Here is a 21,737-nt window from a genome sequence, read left to right as displayed (position 1 = left end):
CTGAATCTATAGGTGACTCATGAGAAAAAGAAAGAAAATGTAGCCAGACACCCAAACCGTCAATTGGCAGAGAAACAAACAGGAAAACTAAAAAGAAAATGTCAGTTGAAGGTAGGTTTGTCCACAATGGTGGACCCACATGAGTCATGTTTCTTTCATTTGATTCAACTTCACCTCTTTTTCATTCGTCTCGGTCTCTTTTTACTCAGCTGTTAGAAGGCATGTTAAAGTACTATGTAATGGGCAGGGGGGAAAACAGTCCTCAAACAGCAGCAAACAGTTTTTCAGTGACAGAATCGTTTCAATGTCATCACAGTCTATCATTCTTCCTTGTCTTTGTATCTGATCAACTGTGGGGACAAAAACCAAAAGGAGGCACCTCTTCTTGGCATCAATAAGGGGCTTTATTCCCATCAAAATGTGGGGTGAAAAGCAAAGCAGGCACTAACCAAGCATCTGCTTTCCAGAAGGCAGAACTGTTGTCAGTATCAGAAGCTGCCAGGAAATAGCTATAGGATTCGTTCCAAGGCCCAGAGCTTTGAAGGAATGTTGCTGAAAGGAGAGGCACAAATACATCTAAAACACAAGAACTAGAAGCAGAGGCACTGTTCTCGATTTAAAAGAAAAGACCTACTAGGTTTGAGATAATGCAGTGGATCCTCCAATTTTTATTTGCAGAACCACGTAACCGTTAAAGGCTCTAGAGATGGAAGGACCTGGGCTGAAATCTAAGGTCGGTCACTTGCATTCTGATGGAGACCCTTGTCTCTGAGACTTGATTCCTCATGTATAAAGTAAGGATCGTGGTACCTTCCTCATAGGGTTATCTGAGATGATAGACGTAAAGCATTTGCCATATGGTAACTGCCAGTAAATAGAAACATTATTGTTCTCATTTTCATTCCTTCTGTCGCCTGTTAGATCTACGAGGATTTAGTCTATTAAATATTTCTAAGCAACTTCCAGTCTAAAAAGTCTCAAGTCATCAAAGAGATGATGTTACATCTTGTACCTCTTAATCTGCCTTAATAAACCTTAAGAGGCTGGGCACAGTGGCTATGCCTGTAATCCCAGCACTTCGGGAGGCCGAAGTGGGCAGATTACTTGAGGTCAGTAGTTTGAAACCAGCCTTGCCACCATGGTGAAACCCCATCTCTACTAAAAATACAATAAGTAGCCAGGTGTGGTGGTGCACGCCTGTAATCCCAGCTACTGGGGAGGCTGAGGCACAAGAATTTCTTGAACCTGGGAGGCAGAGGTTGCAAGGAGCGGTGATCATGCCACTGTACTCCAGCCTGGGTGACAGAGTGAGACTCTGTCTCAGAAAAAAAAAAAAAAAAAAAAAACCTTAAGAATCCATTATTTCAACAGATATAACTTGTGTTTTAAAACAAATCAATCAACACTTGTTTGTCATATAATCATACTCAGAAGTATCCTTCTTTGTGTGTGAGACACCAAGAAGGATAAGGAATAGTTCCTGCCCTCAAAGAACTTAAAGCAAGGCAAGCTAAATTTATACAAAGCTACCTGAAAACGATGGAGGAGGTGACACGTGAATGACTATAAACACAATAGGACTCTTCTCTCCTGTTACGACACCTATTACAACTCAGAGTGGACAGAAGAGTCCTGTTACAACCTTTATTATTATGAGTCAGGACAGACCAGGTTGGTGAAAGTGGAGGGGTACCAGTGAGACAGGAAAGGGCTGAATCAGGTTGGAGAAATGGAGGAGGGGAGCATTCTACGTAAGGGAATCAGCATGAACAACAGAAGAAAACTGGGAATGGAAGGTGTGGAGGGAACAGCCGTTGACTAGATCAACCAGAAACCGCCCTAGAAAGGGCAGAGTCCATCACGGGAAAGCCAGGATGCCAGAGGGATGAGTATGTTAATGGTGTGGTATACAACAGAGTACCACTGTGGGCTCAAAATGACGAAAGGTTGACAGGACTTTAAACATAGCAGTCTGACAACAGAGCAGATTGGCACTGACTATATTAATTGCCTTTCAGAACATGTACACAACTGCCACAGCCTTACGAAGACTATGACAACTGGAAATCACAACTGGATGACATGAAGTCCTAACTGCAAACCTCAAATAGATCTAAAATACCTGGGGTAGAAAGAAAAGACTAAAGTGAAATCTAGATTGAGCCTACTCAACTGGGGATAAATATATTCCCCCCATTCCAAAGGTTTATTTTTTCTGCCCCATATATGGTATTATATAACAGTACAATTAGTGGAGCAGCAAGAGAACACTGATTTCTGGAGGACTGAACTGTGAGGGAATGGAGGGAGAAAGTATCAGGATGGGTACAGTGGCTCACGCCTGTACTTTAGGAGACTGAGGCGGGATACTAGCTTGAGCCCGGGAGTTTGAGACCAGCCTAGGCAACACAGTGAGACCCTGACACACAAAAAATTAAAAATTAAAAATTAGGCGGCATGGTGGCACTGTAGTCCTAGTTACTCAGGAGGCTAAAGCAGGAGGATTGCTTGACTCCAGGAGTTTGAGGCTGCAGTGAGCTACGATGGTGCCAACTGCACTCCAGCCTAGGTGACAGAGCGAGACTGTCTCTTAAAAAACAAACCAAAACAAAGAGAATATTAATGTGTTAATCAGGGGTTCACAAACATCTGGCAGTGAGAGGAAGGAAAGCTGGGTCTATAGCTTAAAAAGTCAGTGGGGACACCAAGAGTTATTTTAAAAAAAGGAAAGTCTTGGATGTGTTCATAAAGAGGGATCAAGTGGGTCTATCCACAACCCCCAGGGACCACGGCTGCATCCACACACAATAAACAGTATGAAATGCTGGGAAGAACTCTATGTGCAGGAGGGAGACAATGAATGCAACAAGCTTCCTCAGGTGCTGAAAGGAAAAAAGACCTAGGGTGGTCTTCTTGCTTTTAGCTTTTAATAACAAAAATTTTCAAACATACCCAAGAAATGAAAGAACAGTATAATAATCCCCCTGAGTGCCATTACCCAGCCTCAATCATTATCAGTATTTTGCTAATTATGTTTCCTCTACTCTACAATCCCCAAACACACTGGATTTTTTTTCAAAGCAAATCCCAGATTTATCTTTTTGTGGAGACAGGGTCTCACTCTGTCACCCAGGTTGGAGTGCAGTGGTGTGATCACGGCTCACTACACCTTAGACCTCCCAGGCTCAAGCAATCCTCCCAACTCAGCCCCTAGAGTAGCTGTGACTACAGGCATGCACCACCACGCCCAGCTAACTTTAAAAAAATTTGTAGAGATGAGGTCTATGTTGCTCAGGCTGATCTCAAACTCCCTGGCTCAAGCAATCCTCCTGCCTTGGCCTCCCAAAGTGCTGGAGTTGCAGGCATGAGCCATCACGCCCAGTCAAATCCTAGTTTTGGCAGTCAGGTTTCTCTTGTTTTTTAAGAAATGTTTTATCCTATTGACTTTTCTAGCACAGAGTGAAAAATGTCAAAACATACCATCACACATAGTACTGTTTTGTTTCATTTGATTTCATTTATATATAGATATGTTTGCGTGTACTGAGATACAGCATAAAATGCATTTTTCACTGAAGGTTACATCAAAAAGCTTGAAAGCCAATCATCTCAAGTTCTTAAACTTTATTGTGCATATGAATGATCTGGGGCCTTTCTATCTGCATTTCTATCAACCACCCAATAGACGCTGATGCCGCTGGTCCTCAAACCACACTGTCAGCGGCACAGATCTAGACGAACAATCGCAGCACTAGCTTTAATATTTCTCTGGGATTGTAAGAGAAGGAATAAGAGGAGAGCTGTAGACTTTCTAGCAACAAAGTGTGAGATGCAAAATGAATGTAAGAGTTCACTATGAAACTAACAATAAATGGTCTCAACTTTTTCTAAGGCATAATAAAGTCACTGAAGGAGACACTGAATAGGGAGGGATAAAGACAGAGAAACTTAAATGACAGATAAATTACAGAATTAACAAAATAGATTCCATTACCTTTAGTGCCAGGAAGACTGTATGCAACAGCCACTTTCTTTTGCTGAAATTCTTTCAATTTCACCACATTATCTGTAAGTAGGTATCTTTTAGCTAAAAATCAGAGAAAGAAAAAAGTAAAGTCATTTTGACTGTTTTAGAAGTTAGCACATGAGTAGAGCTTGACTGCCTCTAATTAACATCTATTATAAATAACCCATTAGACAGGTACAAATATGATTGTACAAATATAATTCCTGGGAAAAACCATTTATGAACTATCAGAGAATGCAAATCCTCAGCAAAACAAGTTTTACTTCTGTGTGTGAATGAAGCTAGTGATTAACCATAGCTAGTGAGAAACCGTGTGTAGGGACTGGTTGACAGGACGTTGGGATTTGAAGTACAAATGGGCATTCGCCATCTGTTAAAGGGTATCAAGGGCATTAAAAAAAAAACCAGTAACATTTAAATGCAAAACAGGCATATTTAGTTTTGGTTTATTCAGGGAGAAGCATAGAGTAGTGGAAAAAGCTGCAGCGTGATCACTGGAACTCCCAGTTTTGTCCTCTGTGAAATGAGGGGGTTAAGGCCTCTCAGATGTGGACTCAAAATACATCTGAGATACATGGATATCACTGATCACAGCTTACTAGATTTGGGAAACATCATCCTTTCTTTAGATCCTTGGCTATGCATGACATAAAACGGATGAGGCTTGGCCAAAGAATCACGAACTAACAGTTCTCTGAGCTGCAGTAACAAGGTAACAATAAAAATTGCTATTTATTTACAGAAAGGCAGTCCAATGAAGTGGTTAGGAGTAGGTCTCTCTATTGTTGGTTGTGTTCAAATCCCGCCTCTAACAGTTCCCTCTGACCTTGGGCAAATTACTTAACCTTGTTCCTCCTCTGTAAATGGAGAAAAGAATGGTACTTCTCTTGCTGGGTGTTGTCTAGAGAAAAGGAATTAATGTATATAAAATACATTAAAGTAATGCCTGACAAACATTTTTACTATCACTCACTAGCATCTTCAAATTTAACTCTTTTCATAGAGATGTTAAAGGATAGTTTTGAAAAATGAAGAAACGTGCTAAAGTCTTTTAGATTGTTAGCAGAACTCAGACTCCTTAAGACCTCTGCTCCCAAACTCTGCAGAAAAGAAAAAGGACGGGCGCGGTGGCTCACGCCTATAATCCCAGCACTTTGGGAGGCCGAGGCGGGTGGATTACGAGGTCAGGAGTTCGAAACCAGCCTGGCCATAGTGAAACCTGTCTCTACTAAAAATACAAAATATTAGCCGGGCGTGGTGGCGCACGCCTGTAGTTCCAACTACTCGGGAAGCTGAGGCAAGAGAATCGCTTGAACCCGGGAGGCGAAGGTTGCAGTGAGCCGAGATCCTGCCACCGCACTCCAGCTTGGGCGACAGAGCGAGACTTCGTCTCAAAAAAAAAAAAAAAAGAAAGAAAGAAAATAATGTCTCCCAACGCTGGAGGGGTGTTCCTGAAGACCAAGGTCGTCCCATATGAGGGTGCATTACAGCCCCAATGTCAAGACCCCAGCAGTCCTTCGATTTGCAGGCACTGGGGGTATCCACGACCCCCAGGGGTCACCACTGCTCCCACGTGCAACTAGAGGGCGAGGGTGCGCTCCAGGCCAGTGAGTGACTTAGGAGCTGTGGCTGCTCCAAAGAGACGCTAGCTGGGGTCTAACACTCCCTTCTCTCCCATCCCTCCCCTCTTTCCCTAGGCTAAGGCCGCGGATACCTCCGAGAGGGCAGCGGCAGCTGACGGAGCCGGAGCCTCCCACCCCAGGATACATCGAAATCTGCGATGCCTGCAGGAGAACTCGACTCGAGGGCCGAAGTGCCGCAGCCATACCGTCTCGGACTATACCAACTACTGGAACCGGGGCGAGGAGGCGGAGCGTCGGTCCTGGCGCCGAGAGCGACAAACGGGATTCGTCCAATTCTGGGCGCCCCGAGAGGTCGAGCTGTAACCCCGCCCCTTCCGCCGCTTCCTCTGTCCGTAACCCGTTGGCCCTTCGTTTTGGTACGCTCCAAGATGGCTGCCTCCATAGTGCGGCGCGGGATGCTTTTGGCGCGGCAAGTGGTTCTTCCACAGCTCTTCCCTGCAGGTTGGCGGGACAGCTTCTTTAGGCCCCTGATTATTCTCTTCTTTGAGTGAAGGGAGCGGTGGGCTTTCAAGAGGAAAGGAAATGTTTCTGGAATCTGATTGCTAGGGACGCCGTTTGGTGTGTTTGGTAGCGCAGAAAAAGGAGACAAGGTCTCTGATCCGTTTCCTTCCCTAAAATAACAGTATGTGCCTGTCCAAAGGTATGAAGAGCGGTGGAAGGTTATATAGCCTGAGGGAATTTGCGTATGATTCGCCAGATTTATGTGTTGGGGTGGTCGTGCTTTTTCTGACCACGAAACCCAAATGTGCGCCGGGCGCGGTGGCCCACGCCTGTGGTCCCAGCACTTTGGGAGCGCTAGGCGGGCGGATCGCCAGGAGTTCGAGACCAGGAGTTCGAGACCAGCCTGGCTAACATGGCGAAACCCCATTTCTACTAAAAAATACAAAAAAATTATCTGGGCGTGGTGGCGCGCGCCTGTAATCCCAGCTACTCGGGGGGCTGAGACGGGAGAATCGCTTGAACTCGGGAGGCGGAGATTGCAGTGAGCAGGGATCGCGCCACTACACTCCAGCCTGGGCAACAGAGCGGGACCCTGTCTCCAAAAAAAAAAAAAAAAAAAAGGAAAAGGAAAAACCCAAATGTGTCCATTCCTGGGGCTGGTACATTTTTCTCCCATCTGAAGTTTCTTTAGAGGGACGTCTGATAAACATTTTTACCACCACCACACTTAGCCGGACCCCTGGTCTTCGTGGGAGAATTTTTCAGGATTAATCTCATTTTATCTGATGACCTTGAGCACAACTTTTGATTGACCTCTCTTTGCTATAGTTTTCCACGTGTAGATGATAAATGCTAATAGTTACTTGTAAAGTACTTTGATATCTGAATTAAATGGCAGCCCACTCAAAGCCTGCATAGTGGATCTAATAATGAAAACACTGGAAAAAGTTTTAAAGTATTTACAGAAGCCAAATTTGCAGTAATTCTAACCACATAATCCAGACAGACATATTTGATAAAAATGCAGTAATCACAGTCGATTTTTCCAATGCCGCTTATCTTCCCTTTCCAACCTACCTCCCATCCTCTGTTTTTTAAAAATGCACGCACTTCTTTAGGAACAGCAATTAAACATCAATGTGAAACCTCATAGTTGGCCACCAGTTTTCTGACGATTAAGTGGCTGACCTGGTGAAAACGTTTAACATCACACATTAGGCAGTGTTATGCACAATGCTTGCCACCTTAGTAAGAATTAGCTGTTGTAGCTATTTTCTGTTCATGTGGTTTCCATGAACAACTACACACAGAGGGCATTCTGGGAGTCCTGTGTTTCTCCACTATCACCTCCCCAGCCTTTTTTTTTTTTTTTTTTTTTTTTTTAGATGGGTTTTGTTTTTGTTGCCCAAGCTGGGGTGCAATGGCGCAATCTCGGCTCACTGCAACCTCTGCCTCCCGGGTTCAAGTGATTCTCCTGCCTCACCCTCCCGAGTAGCTGCAATTACAGGCATGCGCCACCACTCCCGGCTAATTTTGTATTTTCAGTAGAGAGAGGGTTTCTCTATGTTGGTCAGGCTACTCTTGAACTGCCGACCTCACGTGATCCACCTGCCTCCGCTTCCCAAAGTGCTGGGATTACAGGCGTGAGCCACCATGCCCAGCTGGCCCAGCTTTTTAATCTCCCAGTTCAGAACTCTTGAGCAGTGATCTAGATATTGTCCTTTCTGACTTCAGAATATAGAAGGGTGATTAGTTATGCTAGAATGAAGCATATGCTAGAATGAAGGCATAGAGAATAAGAGATAATAAGTAGAGAGTAAGCAAGTCACTGGTATCTGGGAGTGCAGTTGGCTTCCTTATCCGAGCATTCTGCATCTGCAGATTCAACCAACAGCGGATCAAAAATACTAAAAAACAAAACAAAACAAAACTTAACAATAAAAAATAATACAACAGCAAAATAATACAAAGAACAATACAATATGACAACCACTTACATTGCATTTATATTGTATTAGGTATTATAAGTAACTTAGAGATGACTTAAAGCAGCTTGTCCGACCCTCAGTCTAGGACAGTTTTGAATGTGGCCCAACACAAATTTGTAAACTTTCCTAAAATGTTATGAGATTTTTAGCTTTTTTTTTTTTTTTTTTTTGCCCATCAGCTATCATTAGTGTTAGTGTAGATATATGTATGTGTGGCCCAAGACAATTGTTCTTCTACCAGTGTGACCCAGGGAAGCCAAAAAATGGACACCCCAGACTTAAAGTAATGCAGGAGGATGTTTGTGGGTTATTTGCAAATACTATGCAATTTTATGTAAGAGAACTTCTGCATTCTCAGATTTTGGTATGCAAGGGGGTATCCTAGAACCATCCCCCTGGGGCAGGAGAATTGCTTGAACCCTGGAGGCAGCACTCTACTACACTCCAGCCTGGGCAACACAGCGAGACTCCATCTCAAAAAATAAATAAATAAAATTAGGCTAGGTGTGGTGGCTCACACCTGTAATCCCAGCACTTTGGGAGGCTGAGGTGGGCGGATCACCTGAGGTCGGGAGTTTGAGACCAGCCTGGCCAACATAGGGAAACCCCGTCTCTACTGAAAATACAAAATTAGTCAGGTGTGGTGGCGCATGCCTGTAATCCCAGCTACTCAGGAGGCTGAGGCAGGAGAATCGCTTGAACCCAGAAGGTGGAGGCTGCAGTGAGCCGAGATCGCGTCATTGCACTCCAGCCTGGGCAACAAAAGTGAAACTCCATTTCCAAAAAAAAAAAAAAAAGAAATTAAATTAAATAATTACAGTCTTTTCTTAGTTCTTCTTTTGAAACCATCTTTGGAAACCTTATTGTTGTCTCATTATTTAATCTGTAGAACTCAAATTTAGATATATTATTCTAGTAAAGATCTGTGCTCACAGTAACAGAATCATTGAACTGTGTATAAATTCACACGAATGTGTTTGTATTTGTTTATTTGTTTGAGTTGGAAAGTAGGTAGAGAATAACAACAGCATTCCAATATTGTGTTTAATCAGCCCCCATGCTATCTAGTTATGTTGGGCTTTTGGTCTGCTGTGACCTCAGCATAATTATCTGTCATTTTTTCTGTTTTTCTGTTTTGTTTTGTTTTGTTTTTGAGACAGTTTCGCTCTTGTTGCCCAGGCTGGAGTGCAATGGCGCGATCTCGGCTCACTGCAACCTCTGCCTCCTGGCTTCAAGTGATTCTCCTGCCTCAGCCTCCCAAGTAGCTGGGATTACAGGCATGCACCACCACGCCTGGCTAATTTTTAGTAGAGACAAGGTTTCTCCATGTTGATCAGGCTGGTCTGCCCGCCTCAGCCTCCCAAAGTGCTGGGATTACAGGCATGAGCCACTGCACCTGGCTGTATTTCTATTTTTTTAAACAGGGTTATTGAGGTATAATTCACATGCCATAAAATTCATCCATTTAAAATATACAATTCAGGCCAGGCGTGGTGGCTCACACCTCTAATCCCAGCACTTTGGGAGGCCAAGGCTGGTGGATCACCTAAGATCAGGAGTTTGATACCAGCCTGGCTAACATGATGAAACCCCGTCTCTACTACAAAAAATTATCTGGGCATGGTGGCGGGTGCCTGTAATCCCAGCTACTTGGGAGGCTGAGGCAGGAGAATCACCTGAACCTGGGAGGTGGAAGCTGCAGTGAGCCGAGATCACACCATTGCACTCCAGCCTGGGCAACGAGCGAAACTCTGTCTCAAAACCAAACAAAAAACAACAAATGAAGTATACAATTCAAAGGTTTTAGTATAAAGACAGAGTTCTGGAGCCATCATCACAAGCAATTTTAGGACATTTTCATTATCCAAAAAAGAAATTCCATGCCTATTTGCAATTGCTCCCAATTTCACCTCTAGCTTTCCTGACCCCCACCTTTAGCCCTTAGCAACCATGAATCTACTTTCTGTCTCTACAGACTTGCCTATTCTGGATCGTTCATATAATGGAATCATATAATATGTGGTCTTTTGTGACTGGCATCTTTTTTACTTAACATGTTTTCAGGGTTCATCCATGTAGCATGTATCAGTACTTCATTTTTTATTGCCAAATACTATTCCATTGTAAGGACAGACCACCTTTTGTTTATCTGTTCATCAATTGATGGATATTTGGGTTGTTTCCACTTTTTGTCCATTATGAATAATACTACTGTGAACATTTGTGTACAAATTTTCTGTGGACACAAGTTTTCATTTTTCTTGGTTGTAAACTTAGGAGTGGAATTGCTGGGTGATTGAGTAACTCCATGTTAACATTTTGAGGAGCTGCCAAATTCTTTGAAAAGCAGCTGTACTGTTTTATGTTCTCTCCAGTAAGGTATGAGTTTCTGGTGTCTCTGCATCCTCCCCAGCAGCTGTCATTATCTGTTTTTTGATGGTGGTCATTGTAATGAGGATCATTCGTTTCTCCAGGTGATTTTGTTTTGCATTTCTCTAATGGCAAATTATGTTAAGCATCTGTCCTTAGGATTATTGACTATTTGTGTGTGTATACATATATATTTCACTTTCTTTTCTTTCTTCCTTTTTTTTTGGAAACAGAGTCTCACTCTGTTGCCCAGGCTAGAATACAGTGGCATGATCTTGACTCACTGCAACCTCTGCCGCCTGGGCTCAATCGATTCTCCCACCTCAGCCTCCTGAGTAGTTGGGACTACAGGTGCACGCCACCGTGCCTGGCTAATTTTTGTATTTCTTGTAGAAAAGGGGTTTCACCATGTTTTCCAGGCTGGTCTTGAACTCCTGAGCTTAAGTGATCCACCCACCTCAGTGTATATATGTTTTTAAAGGTATCCCTGTTTAAATCCTTTACCCATCATTCATTTGGGTTGTCTCTTATTTTTGAGTTGTATTTATTGAAATATTTTGGATACAAGTCCTGTACTGCATAAATGTTTTGCAAATGTTTTCTTCCATTCTTTGGGTTGTACTTTCACTTTCCTGAGATTGTACTTCGAAGCACAAAAGTTTTAAATTTTGATGAACTTGTCATTCATTCTTTCTCATTCACTCCTTGAGCTCATGTTTGTTAAACACTGCCAAAGGCTAGGCATTGTGCCAGGAGCTAGGAATGGTGGTATGCTATCTTGTATGTTACCTCAGCTTTGGCTTAGTGAGTTTCTTTAATTTACCACTAGGGTGCTGGCTCATTGGGTAAGATACTATTTGCTTTATGTGAAATGAGTGAAACCTGTGGATCTAAAATGAAAATATTTTTAGGCATAATAATTATAAGGCATTTAATTAATGAGTTAAGCAACAGTTAGCAGGTGTTTTTGATTCTAAGAAGGTGTTCTAGGGCTTGCCTGGGTTATAATTTACTAGCAACAAGTGGCTCCTAGTCTTAAAGTTATAGGAACAAAATTATCAGCAGTTTTATCCATAAAATTATGAGCATAGCACAGTGGTGTGTGTCTGTAATCCTAACTACTTGGGAGGCTGAGGCAGGAGGATCACCCAGGAGTTCTGGGCTGTAGTGCACGATACCGATCAAGTGTCCACACTAAGTTTGGCATTGAAATGATGATTGACCCCTGGAGCAGGGGACTACCAGGTTGCTTCAGGAAGGGTGAACCAGGTTGGAATCTGAGCATATCAAAATTCCTGGGCTGATCAGTAGTGGGATTGTGCCTGTGAATAGCTACTGCATTTCAGCCTGGGCTATAGCAAGACCCTGTTTATTTAAAAAATTATTGTGAAAATTATCAGTTTTTCTGCATCTTCCACTTGGTAGGGATTGAATGTATTTTGTTCTTCACTGAATTGTCAACTATGCAATATTGGTTGCTGTACTGTATTCGATTTTTTAAAATATATAATCTAGTAGTTGAAAGGATAGCAAAGATATATTTAATAAAACATATAAAATGAACCTGTTGTAAAACCATGTGTGTCGAAATAATTGTCTATTTTCTCAGGTAAAAGATACCTGCTTTCTGCAGCCTATGTAGACAGCCACAAATGGGAAGCAAGAGAAAAAGAACATTACTGTCTTGGTATGTACCTATTGGACTATTATATGTGTCATTTTCGGTCACTCTGTATGTCTTCCATCATTTATTCATATAACGTATATATGAAATTATGCTTTTATGATTATTCAATTCAGATAAGTATGTTTTAAGTCTTAAACAGTTAGACTTTTATACATGGCAAAATCATTTTTATCCTGTTCATTTCTAATATTTCATTTTCACCTCCATGAGGAGGAATTTGAGGAGCTGCCTCAAAGGAAATGTAAACAGTTCCTTTCTTTTGTTTTTTGTCCATTTTTACCATATGGTTTCCATGCAGCCTGTCTGTTTTACAGAATTTCGTATTTTATATTTCGTCCTGTCTTATTGTCAATCTCTTTATTTTCTTAACTCCTCTTGTGGTCTTCAGAGCCCTTTTTGACTCTTATTTCATTACCAGGTGACAGGTTTGAAGGCAGTTACAATCTCATGTAAGCTGTTTAGGCAAATAGTTGGTTAACATCTTCCCAGGCTTTGGGCTTGTAATTATACTTACTTTTCTCCTGTTCCCTATGTCATATTACACAGACAACAGCCTGTCTTTTGTAAAGTACCAAGCCCCAAAAGAAATCACTGACTCAATGAGCAGTTTTTAAAAATGTACATACTTCAGACTTTTGGTACTGCCTGCCCTTTGGTATATATAACATCATCGGAACATTAATAAAGTAAATAGATTGGTGATAGTTTTATGAGACTGATGTAATTTTTGGATCAATTCCTATGCTGATCTAATATATTCCCTCAGATTTCTTTTGCTGTTTTTTGGGCTTATGTCAGTTAAGAATAAAGTCCCCTGTGTTTATGGATTTTTCCCATAAGTGCAGGAGACATTGCTGTCTGTAATGGTACCTTATTGGGGTTTTCAAAGATCTCATCCTTTTCTTTACTGATGATGTGATTGCACAAGCAGAGTTGGTTGTGGCTCTGAAATGGGTGTATGTGCACAGGCCAGCGAAAGCAGAGCTGGGGAAGATCTGAAGATAAGTAATCGTAGCTTCTCCATAAGAAACTTACATTCTGATTCTCTCTGTAAGAGGCCTGTGGTAGCCTTCTTGTCTCTTCTTTTACCATCTTGAAACCGAATTCATAGTTAATATAATCTATCTATACTTACTGTTTTAAAAATCAGTATATGACCGGGTGCGGTGGCTCACACCTATAACCCCCACACTTTGGGAGGCTGAGGCGGGTGGATCACAAGGTCAGGAGGTCAAGACCAACCTGGCCAAAATGGTGAAACCCTGTCTCTACTAAAAAACACAAAAATTAGCTGGGCACAGTGGCAGGCGCCTGTAATCCCAGCCACTCCGGAGGCTGCGGCAGGAGAATTGCTTGAACCCGGGAGGCAGAGGTTGCAGTGAGCCAGATCGTGCCACTACACTCTAGCCTGGGCGACAGAGCAAGACTTGGTCTCAAAAAAAAAAAAAAAATCAGTATGATTCCTTCGCCATGATACAGAGGAGAAACCAAAGGGGAGTAACTTAAACAATATGTATTTCAATTTGTAAACAAATGTCTAGGCAAAACTATACCAAGAAACAATGAAACAAGTAAATATTGCATATAAATGTGGAATAATTGTAGACATGGAAGAAGAGTAGACGGGTACAGATGTGGTATACTGGTGAATTCAAATACCAGGAGTGGCAGTATCATAATGACATAATTTTATTTATAGAATGAACAACTCTTGGTAAAGTTCTGACTGATTCAAAGGTCTGTCTTCCTTCAATATAGAGTTGCATTTATGGAAAATTCACCTTATTTTCCATAAAAAAATACTTTGCTTATATGAAAAATGGAGTTAGTTCCATTAATTATAAACGGGTTGTTTTTGGTGGTGTAATTGGTGTAATTGTTATGTCACAAATGGCATGGCAAATTTTCTTTATCTTTTAATTTGGAAATAATTTTGTTGTTATTGTCATTGTTGAGAGAGTCTGCACTGTTGCCCAGGCTGGAGTACAGTGACGTGATCTTGGCTCACTGCAACCTCCACCTCCTGAGTTCAAGTGATTCTCCTGCCTCTACCTACTGAGTACCTTGGGTTACAGGTGCAAGCCACCATGCCCAGCTAATTTTTGCATTTTTAATAGAGACAGGGTTTTGCCTATTGGCCAGGCTGGTCTTGAACTCCTGGCATCAGGTGATCCGCCCACCTCAGCCTCCCAAAGTGCTGGGATTACAGACTTGAGCCACCGTGCCCAGTGGGAAGTAATTTATAAAAATAATAACTTATAAAAACTGCAAAGAACTCCTCTATATCTGTCCTAGTTTGTTTTCTGTTGTTTATAACAGAATACCTGAAACTGGATCATTTATCGAGAAAAGGAATTTATTTCTTACAGTTAGAGAGGCTGAGAAGGCCAGCGTTGAGGGGTGGCATCTGGTGAGAGCCTTCCTGCTGGTGAGGACTCTGTAGAGTCCTGAGGTAGCTCAGGGCATCACATGGAGAGGGGGCTGAGCATGGTAGCTCAGGTCTCTCTTCCTTTTACAAAGCCACCAGTCCACTTCCATGATAACCCATTAGTCCATGAATGGATTAATTCATTCATCGGGGACGAGCCCTCATGAGCCACTGGCCTCTCAATACTGTTACACTGGGGATTAAATTTCAACATGAGTTTCAGAGGAGACAAATATTTAAACCACAGCACTACTTTTACTCATGTTCACCTGTTGTTACCATTTTGATTCATTTGTTTTTGCTTTCTCTCTCCTCCTTCCCCGTGTATACACACTTTCTTTAATCATTTGGCAGTTTGTTTCATATATTATAGCTCTTTATCCTGAATACTTCAATGTACATTACCTGAGACAAGGATATTCTATTGTATAATCATAGCACAGTTACCAACTTAAGAAATTTTGACATTAATATCATACTTTACTATTCATATCCCAATTTTGGAAATTGACCCAATAATGTCTCTCATAGCATTTTTCCTCATCCAGTACAGGATGCGGTCTAGAATCATAGTCCCTTATCCTTTCTTTGTTTCTTATGACATTGTCCTATATATTTTTAAAAAATTCAATCTCTTTGTAATAGAATATTCCTCTTTTTTGGATTTTTCTGTTATTTTCTCATTGTTATGCTTCCCCAGCCAGAATACTCTCAGTAATGTTGTGCTCCTGCCAGGGTATCACATGTGGACATACCTGATACCTTATGCCTTCACTGGTGATGTCAACTTTGATCACCTAGTCAACTGTGTCTGATTTCTTCACTGTAGAGTTACTGTTTTTCTCCCTTCTGATTAATGGGCTATTCTTGAAGAGACACTTTAATATAATGCAGATATCTGTTGCTTATCAAAAGTTTGCTCTTAGATTTAGCATCCATTCATGGCTTTAGCCTGAATCAATCTTTACTATAATGGTTGCAAAGTAATGGTTTTCCAACTCTGAAAATTTCTCCAGATTTACTAGCTAACACTCAGTATTCTACTATAAGGAAGAACTGCTCCTTTTCTCTCATTTCTTTCTCATTTATCTGTTTATTATCATGCATTATGTTTAAATCATCAATTTGTGAATTTTTTAAATGATTCATTACCCTCAATTATTTTGATGGTCTAATTATCGCAGACTTGGCTGATAGAAGCCCTTTCAAGCTGGCTTCCATTTTCCCCCAACCCCCTCTTTTTTGATAACTTACTTTCTCTCATATAACAAGGTGTTTCAGGCTCACTGTGCACCTTTCCTGGCCTACCCCTGGAATCAACCATTTCTCCAAGGAGCTCTGGTTACTTTTGGTGAGGAATAGCAGTAGAAACCAAGATCTAGGTGCTAGGTGTCCTTTTGCTACTGTGAAATTTTTGCTTCTTGGCCCATTCAGTGGACAGTTCTGGAAAAAAAAAAATGAATGCACATACACATAAACACATACATGTACACATATGCATGTACATATACCATATATATTTTGCAAATATTGAATTCATACCAATCCCAAGTTCATCCCCATGGGATTCTTCTTGCCTTTCTCCAGTCCGTATTTGTATCTCCTGTCTTCCATACTGAGAGCTCTGGCTCCCACTAGAGACAGTGTTTTGATGTACGGGACAGTCTCAGCATTGCAGGTCATCTGAATTCCCTGTTTTCTGTCCATTAAGTGCCAGTAATGCCTTCCAGTCATTGTGACAATCAAGAACAACCTCCACATATCCTAAAATGCTCTATAAGGCCAATACTATACCTTTAGGGAACCACTGTTCTAGTGATCAGATCAGTATGGACTCATAGTTCTACAGCAAGGCGTGTTCTGATGTGCCATATATGAATTATAAGCAAAGTACAGTGAAGCACAGATGAGGGAATGACGAATTCCAGGAAAGCTTATTAACACTTTCCTAGGTATGTAGGGATGATTAGGAAATGAGGCCACTAGGTTTGGTGTCTTAGTGTTGGGTATATAGTCAGTCACACAAATCCAGGGAACATTGTCACGGATATCTGAGTAAACAGTAACTGTTTGCCAAAGAATGAGTATAATAATCTGCAACAGGCCCGCACGCAGTGGCGCACGCCTGTAATCCCAGCACTTTGGGAGGCTGAGGCAGGCCAGCCTGGCCAACATGGTGAAACCCCGTCTCTACTAAATTACAAAAATTTGTCGGGCGTGGTGACGCACACCTGTAATCCCAGCTGCTACGGAGGCTGAAGCAGGAGAATCGTTTGAACCTGGGAGGCAGAGGTTGCAGTGAGCCAGAGATCACGCCGCTGCACTCCAGCCTGGGCGACAGAGCCGACCCTGTCTCAAAAAAAAAAAAAAAAAAAAAGTCTGCAATGAGTAAATATAACATGGAGACATTTGTCCCCTTTTCTCAGTTAAGACTAGTTTTCTTGGAAAAGCAGTACTAGCCACCATTTACTGAATTCTTTCCTGCCACCGTGACAGCTGTCCCCTCTGCCTAGAATATCTTTCTACATCCTGAATCTCTTCAGTCAGAATCGATATTTCCTGCCCTATATTTCAGCACTGTGTGCCTTCCTTGTGTGTGATGTGCTGAAGTCTGTACTTGGGAGGCCGACTTCTGGGTGTCAGTCCCAGTTCTGCGGCTTTCAGCTGTCACACTTGGTTTCTGTGCCTATAAATTAGAGATGATGGTAATGCCTGCCTCGCCGTCTGACATGCAGGTGCTTCAGAAATATGTGGACCGAGGAGTCTCTAGGCCCCTTGTTTTTAGCCCTATATAAAACGCGTGAGGTGAAATAAGGTTTTGGAACTCACACTGCTTGGAAGAAAGAGAGCTTTTGAGACTTTTTCTTACTGTGTACTGGAATGTAATTGTTGCCGCTTTTTTCCAAATGGACATTGTTTTCGGTTTTACTCAACATCACTACTTGCTTTCCCTCATTTTTATTTGAGCGTTTGGGTTGAGCTATTGGCACTGAGCAGGTAGGCCGCAAGGTAGGGAGAGCGCCCGTGGCTCCAGCTCTGGAGATGGGACAGTAGGTGGCAGTGTGGCCCCTGCGGGAATCCGCCGCCCCTCGGGTGGAACGTGGCAAGTGGGCGCGGGGCTGTCGGGTAATGTGCGCACGCAAGGCCGCGCCCAGCATGTGGAGCGCTGTGATTGGGCGCCGCCATCCAGAGGGCCGTGAGGTGCTCGGAGCGGGCTCGCTGATTGGGGGAGGGAGGAGGGCCGATATGAGGCTTTCACAGCTCCCATCCCCATTGGAGAGCGAGGCAGCAAGGGACACTGCGGCGTGTGGGTGTGGGCTTCATCTGCCGGAGCGCCGTCTCCCCTGAGCCGTGCCCCGCCTGGGAGGAAGGCGACAGAGACGTTCTGGCCTCTGAGTCTGCGTGCGGTTCCGGTGCCCCCTCTTCGTCCTCGTGGCTGATTGTGCCAGAGAGCTCCTCGGGGAGGGCAGTTTCCCAGCGCCAGGGACAATGCCGCGTCTAGGACCTGCGCCCGCGCTGCGTCCCGAGGGCCCCGGTGCGAACGTCAGAACGCCGCCCCGTTCCGCGCTCTCAGCAGCCAGCCAGGGCCGCTACCCGTTCCACTGTAGAGAGGAGGCAATGGGGCGAGAGCCTGACTTTCCTTTCCGCCCAAAAAGGTTTCTCAGTGATTGCTGTAGTACCTGAGACTCTACCATAGGGTCTTCCGTCTACATTAAAGTAGTCGATTTCTTCTTTAAAATACTTCTATTAGAGTATAATATACATACTAAAAAGTGTGCAAGTCATAATATAAACATAGATGAATTATCACAAAGCAAGTAAACCTGTGTAGGAAGCAGAGCATTCCTACTACCCCAGAAGCCCTTATTGTGGGCCCCACTTAGTCTCTCCGAAGGTAACCGGTATCCTGACTTCTAACGCCACAGATTTTTTTTTTTAATGTTTTAACATTTGACACCTTGGTATAAGGAGCCCCCTTTACCCATCAACTGGCTTCAACAATTATCAGCTCTTAGTCTTTGTTTTATCTTTATTACTGTTTCCCCATCCCGATGCTTTGGTTAATTTTGAAGGAGATCCCAGGCAGTAAATCATTTCATCCGTAAATATTTTGATATAGATCTCCAAAAGATAAGGATACTTTTCAATACCATTATCACACCTAAAATATTAATAGAGTTGTAAATATCACGAAAAATCCAGTTATTGTTCAGATATCCCTGATGCTCTTTTTTTTTTTTTTTGAGACGGAGTCTCCCTCTGTGGCCCAGGCTGGAGTGCAGTGGCGCGATCGCGGCTCACTGCAAGCTCCGCCTCCCGCGTTCAGGCCATTCTCCTGCCTCAGCCTCCGGAGTAGCTAGCTGGGACTGCAGGTGCCGCCACTACGCCCGGCTAATTTTTTTTTGTATTTTTAGTAGAGACGGAGTTTCACCATGTTGGGCAGGATGGTCTCGATCTTCTGACTTTGTAATCTACCCGTCTCAGCCTCCCAAAGTGCTGCGATTACAGGCGTAAGCCACCAGGCCCTGCCTTTTTTTTTTTTTTTTTTTTTTGACACGGAGTATTGCTCTTGTCACCCAGGTTGGAGTGCAATGGCACGATCTCAGCTCACTGCAACCTCCACCTCTCCGGTTCAAGCGATTCTCCTGCCTCAGCCTCCCGAGTAACTGGGATTACAGGCGCCCGCCACCACGCCCGGCTTTTTGTATTTTTAGTGGAGATGGGGTTTCGCCTTTTTGGTCGTGCTGGTCTGAAACTCCTGACCTCGTGATCCGCCCACCTCGGCCTCCCCAAGTGCTGGGATTACAGGCGTGAGCCACCGTGCCTGGCTCAGATATCCCTGATACTCTCATAATTTTTTTTTTTTTTTTATGATTTCGTTGAATCAGGATCCAAATAAAGCCTCGTGTATAATACAGTTGGTTGCTATGTGCCCCCCTTAACTCTTTCTGAATCTTTTTAATAGAAACATACAGAAGTAGAGAGAGTAGAATAAACCCCTGTGTACTGTCACCCAGCTCCAGCAGTTATCAATTCCCTACCAGTGTTGTTTCATCCCTCCCCACCTGTTCACCAGATTACTTTTTAACGAACTTAATTATCGGGTTATTTTGTATGTATTTTGATATGTACCTCTAAAAGATAAGGATTTTTTAAAACGTAGCTAATCATACTATTCTAAAAAACTAGTACTTCTGTAATATTAAATATTCCATTAATGTTCACATTATTGGGAAGCTCCCTGAGTTCCATGAGAGGAAGTTTTCTTGAGTCTCTCTGTCAAGGAGCGAGCACCCAGGTGACTTGAGCTGAATTGGATTCATGAGCCCTACTGGATTAAATATTTTATTTCTGATTTTTCAGATCACAAATCTTGGGACACGTTTTGGTTTGGGTTACTGTTTTGCTTGTTTGTATTGGTTTCTGTTGGTTTGTTGGTTTGTTTTCTGTTGATTTGTTTTTGGAGAACCTCCTTTTTGAATCCAAAGAGTATTTGATTGACACATTTGCATTCAGGTCTGTCTCTTACAGACACTTCTTCCATTTTAGCTGAGATTTCGTTTTGCTGTGTCATTTTGGCTCTAGGCGCCTTTGGCTTTTTGCATGAATATTTCAGATCCTGCTCTTGAGGCCTGATGGAGATTTTCTGAAGTCTGCTTTCTTAACTTTTGTCAGTTCCATATTTGCATTTCTGTGGCATCTATTCATTTTCCAGTTTTCATATTTGCCAAGTTCTAGAGATGGGTCTGACTTGTGCATATCACCCTTCTTTAATCTCAATAGTATATATGTACACAAAGCTTGCTTTCATGTTTTTCCTTTATTGGATTTATTTATGTTAAAGCTTCTGATGACAGACAAATAGAAGGAAGTCTAAAACTCTATGTCCAGATTGGTTGCTAGGCTAGTTTTCCATACTTCCTTCTGTATATTCAGTGCATGATATATGTCATGTGTCCTCATTTTTCTTTTAAAATGTGGGAAACAAAAACAGTTTCAGCCTGTATTTTTCAAGATCAGTTCTTCTAGGACGGACAATAATAATCTGTATCTGTTTCTTTATTACATAAATTAGATAAGGTATGCAGATGACCAGAAGCCCAGAAAGAGTTTAGTGTTTCCTGAAAGGGTAACAGTAACGTGCAGTTATGTAGAAAAGAAAAATTGAAACCGTTTTTCACCCAAAGCTACCAGGATTCAATAAAGGATTCAACTTTTTCTTCAGTGACCTTCATTATCACAGCTTTGCCTCAGAGACCACACTCTTTTTTAAGGCTTGTTTTTCAACACATCTCTACTACAGATTTTGTGACAGAATTTTATGTACTGTGAAGCTGTGTTACTTTGGTGTGCACCAGGTTAAAATTATCTTGGCAAAATGAATTTTTGGTCATTATGCAGTGACCCACATAATCTATAAAACTGCTTTTTGCCTGTAATCTGTTGTGTCTGATATTAATGCAACTGTACCAGCTTTATTTTGGCTTCCTAGTGTGTTTTTAATACATTTTCAACTCTTCTGTGTTTATATGATTTATATAGCTAGCTTTTATATTTTTAACCAACCTGCCAATCATTATCTTTTAACTAGAAAGTTTCATCTATTTACATTGTCATTTCATGATTACCACTATAATTGGATTTATTTCTGTCACATTTTGTGATTGGTTTCATCTTTTTTTTTCCTTTTTTATTTTTGGATTGATTTTTACTTTTGGATTATTTTTGTTTTGTACATTTTTTTCCCCTCCACTGGTCTGGAGATTATATCCTCTACTTTTTTCGAGATCATTGCCCTTTAACTTCTAAAATGCATATTTGGCTTAAATTGTAATGCTCATCACACTCTACTATCCTTTAGAACACCTTAGGTCCACACACATGTCTAACCATATGCTCTTGTCTAATAATAAAGTCTTATCCTTTAAAACACACATAACATTCTTTTAAACAGTCAGTTTCCGCCCCCCCCCCCAATTTAACCAATTTTATTTACTTACTGTTCTTTCTAGCATCCAAGTTTTCCTTAAAGGATGTTTTTCCTTCTTCCTAAAAGAAGTTTCTAAGTAACTTCTAAAAAGTTCCTTTAGTGAGTTCTAAAATGTACCTTTAGTGAGTATTAGTTGCTAATACATTATCTGTTTTTGTTTGT

At 42.1% G+C, this 21,737-nt stretch overlaps 2 protein-coding genes across 8 annotated transcripts in view; one reads left to right on the top strand and one right to left on the bottom strand.

The window, feature by feature from the left end:
* PTCD2 (pentatricopeptide repeat domain 2) overlaps positions 1–5,884 on the bottom strand; it is a 37,858-nt gene extending 31,974 nt beyond the window's left edge. For 2 of the 4 annotated variants that reach the window (XM_025389449.1, XM_025389448.1), the window contains exons 1-2: positions 5,742–5,884; positions 3,995–4,087 (exon numbers count right to left, since the gene is read on the bottom strand). Coding sequence is in view for 2 of the 4 variants with exons in the window: in XM_025389446.1 (XP_025245231.1) it covers positions 3,995–4,087; positions 5,742–5,853 (205 nt within the window). In the remaining 2 variants the exon portion in view is untranslated. The remainder of the gene's footprint in view (positions 1–3,994; positions 4,088–5,741) is intronic. The other 2 variants (XM_025389446.1, XM_025389447.1) reach the window with 1 other exon arrangement.
* MRPS27 (mitochondrial ribosomal protein S27) overlaps positions 5,808–21,737 on the top strand; it is a 99,752-nt gene continuing 83,822 nt past the window's right edge. For 2 of the 4 annotated variants that reach the window (XM_025389443.1, XM_025389442.1), the window contains exons 1-2: positions 5,808–6,111; positions 12,079–12,156. In XM_025389443.1, coding sequence (XP_025245228.1) covers positions 5,808–6,111; positions 12,079–12,156 — 382 coding nt within the window. The remainder of the gene's footprint in view (positions 6,112–12,078; positions 12,157–21,737) is intronic. The other 2 variants (XM_025389444.1, XM_025389445.1) reach the window with 2 other exon arrangements.

The sequence above is a fragment of the Theropithecus gelada genome, chromosome 6 (genome assembly GCF_003255815.1).
Source record: "Theropithecus gelada isolate Dixy chromosome 6, Tgel_1.0, whole genome shotgun sequence".
In the NCBI taxonomy this organism is placed as follows: Eukaryota; Metazoa; Chordata; class Mammalia; order Primates; family Cercopithecidae; genus Theropithecus; species Theropithecus gelada.
This window is presented reverse-complemented; position numbering and strand designations above follow the sequence as displayed.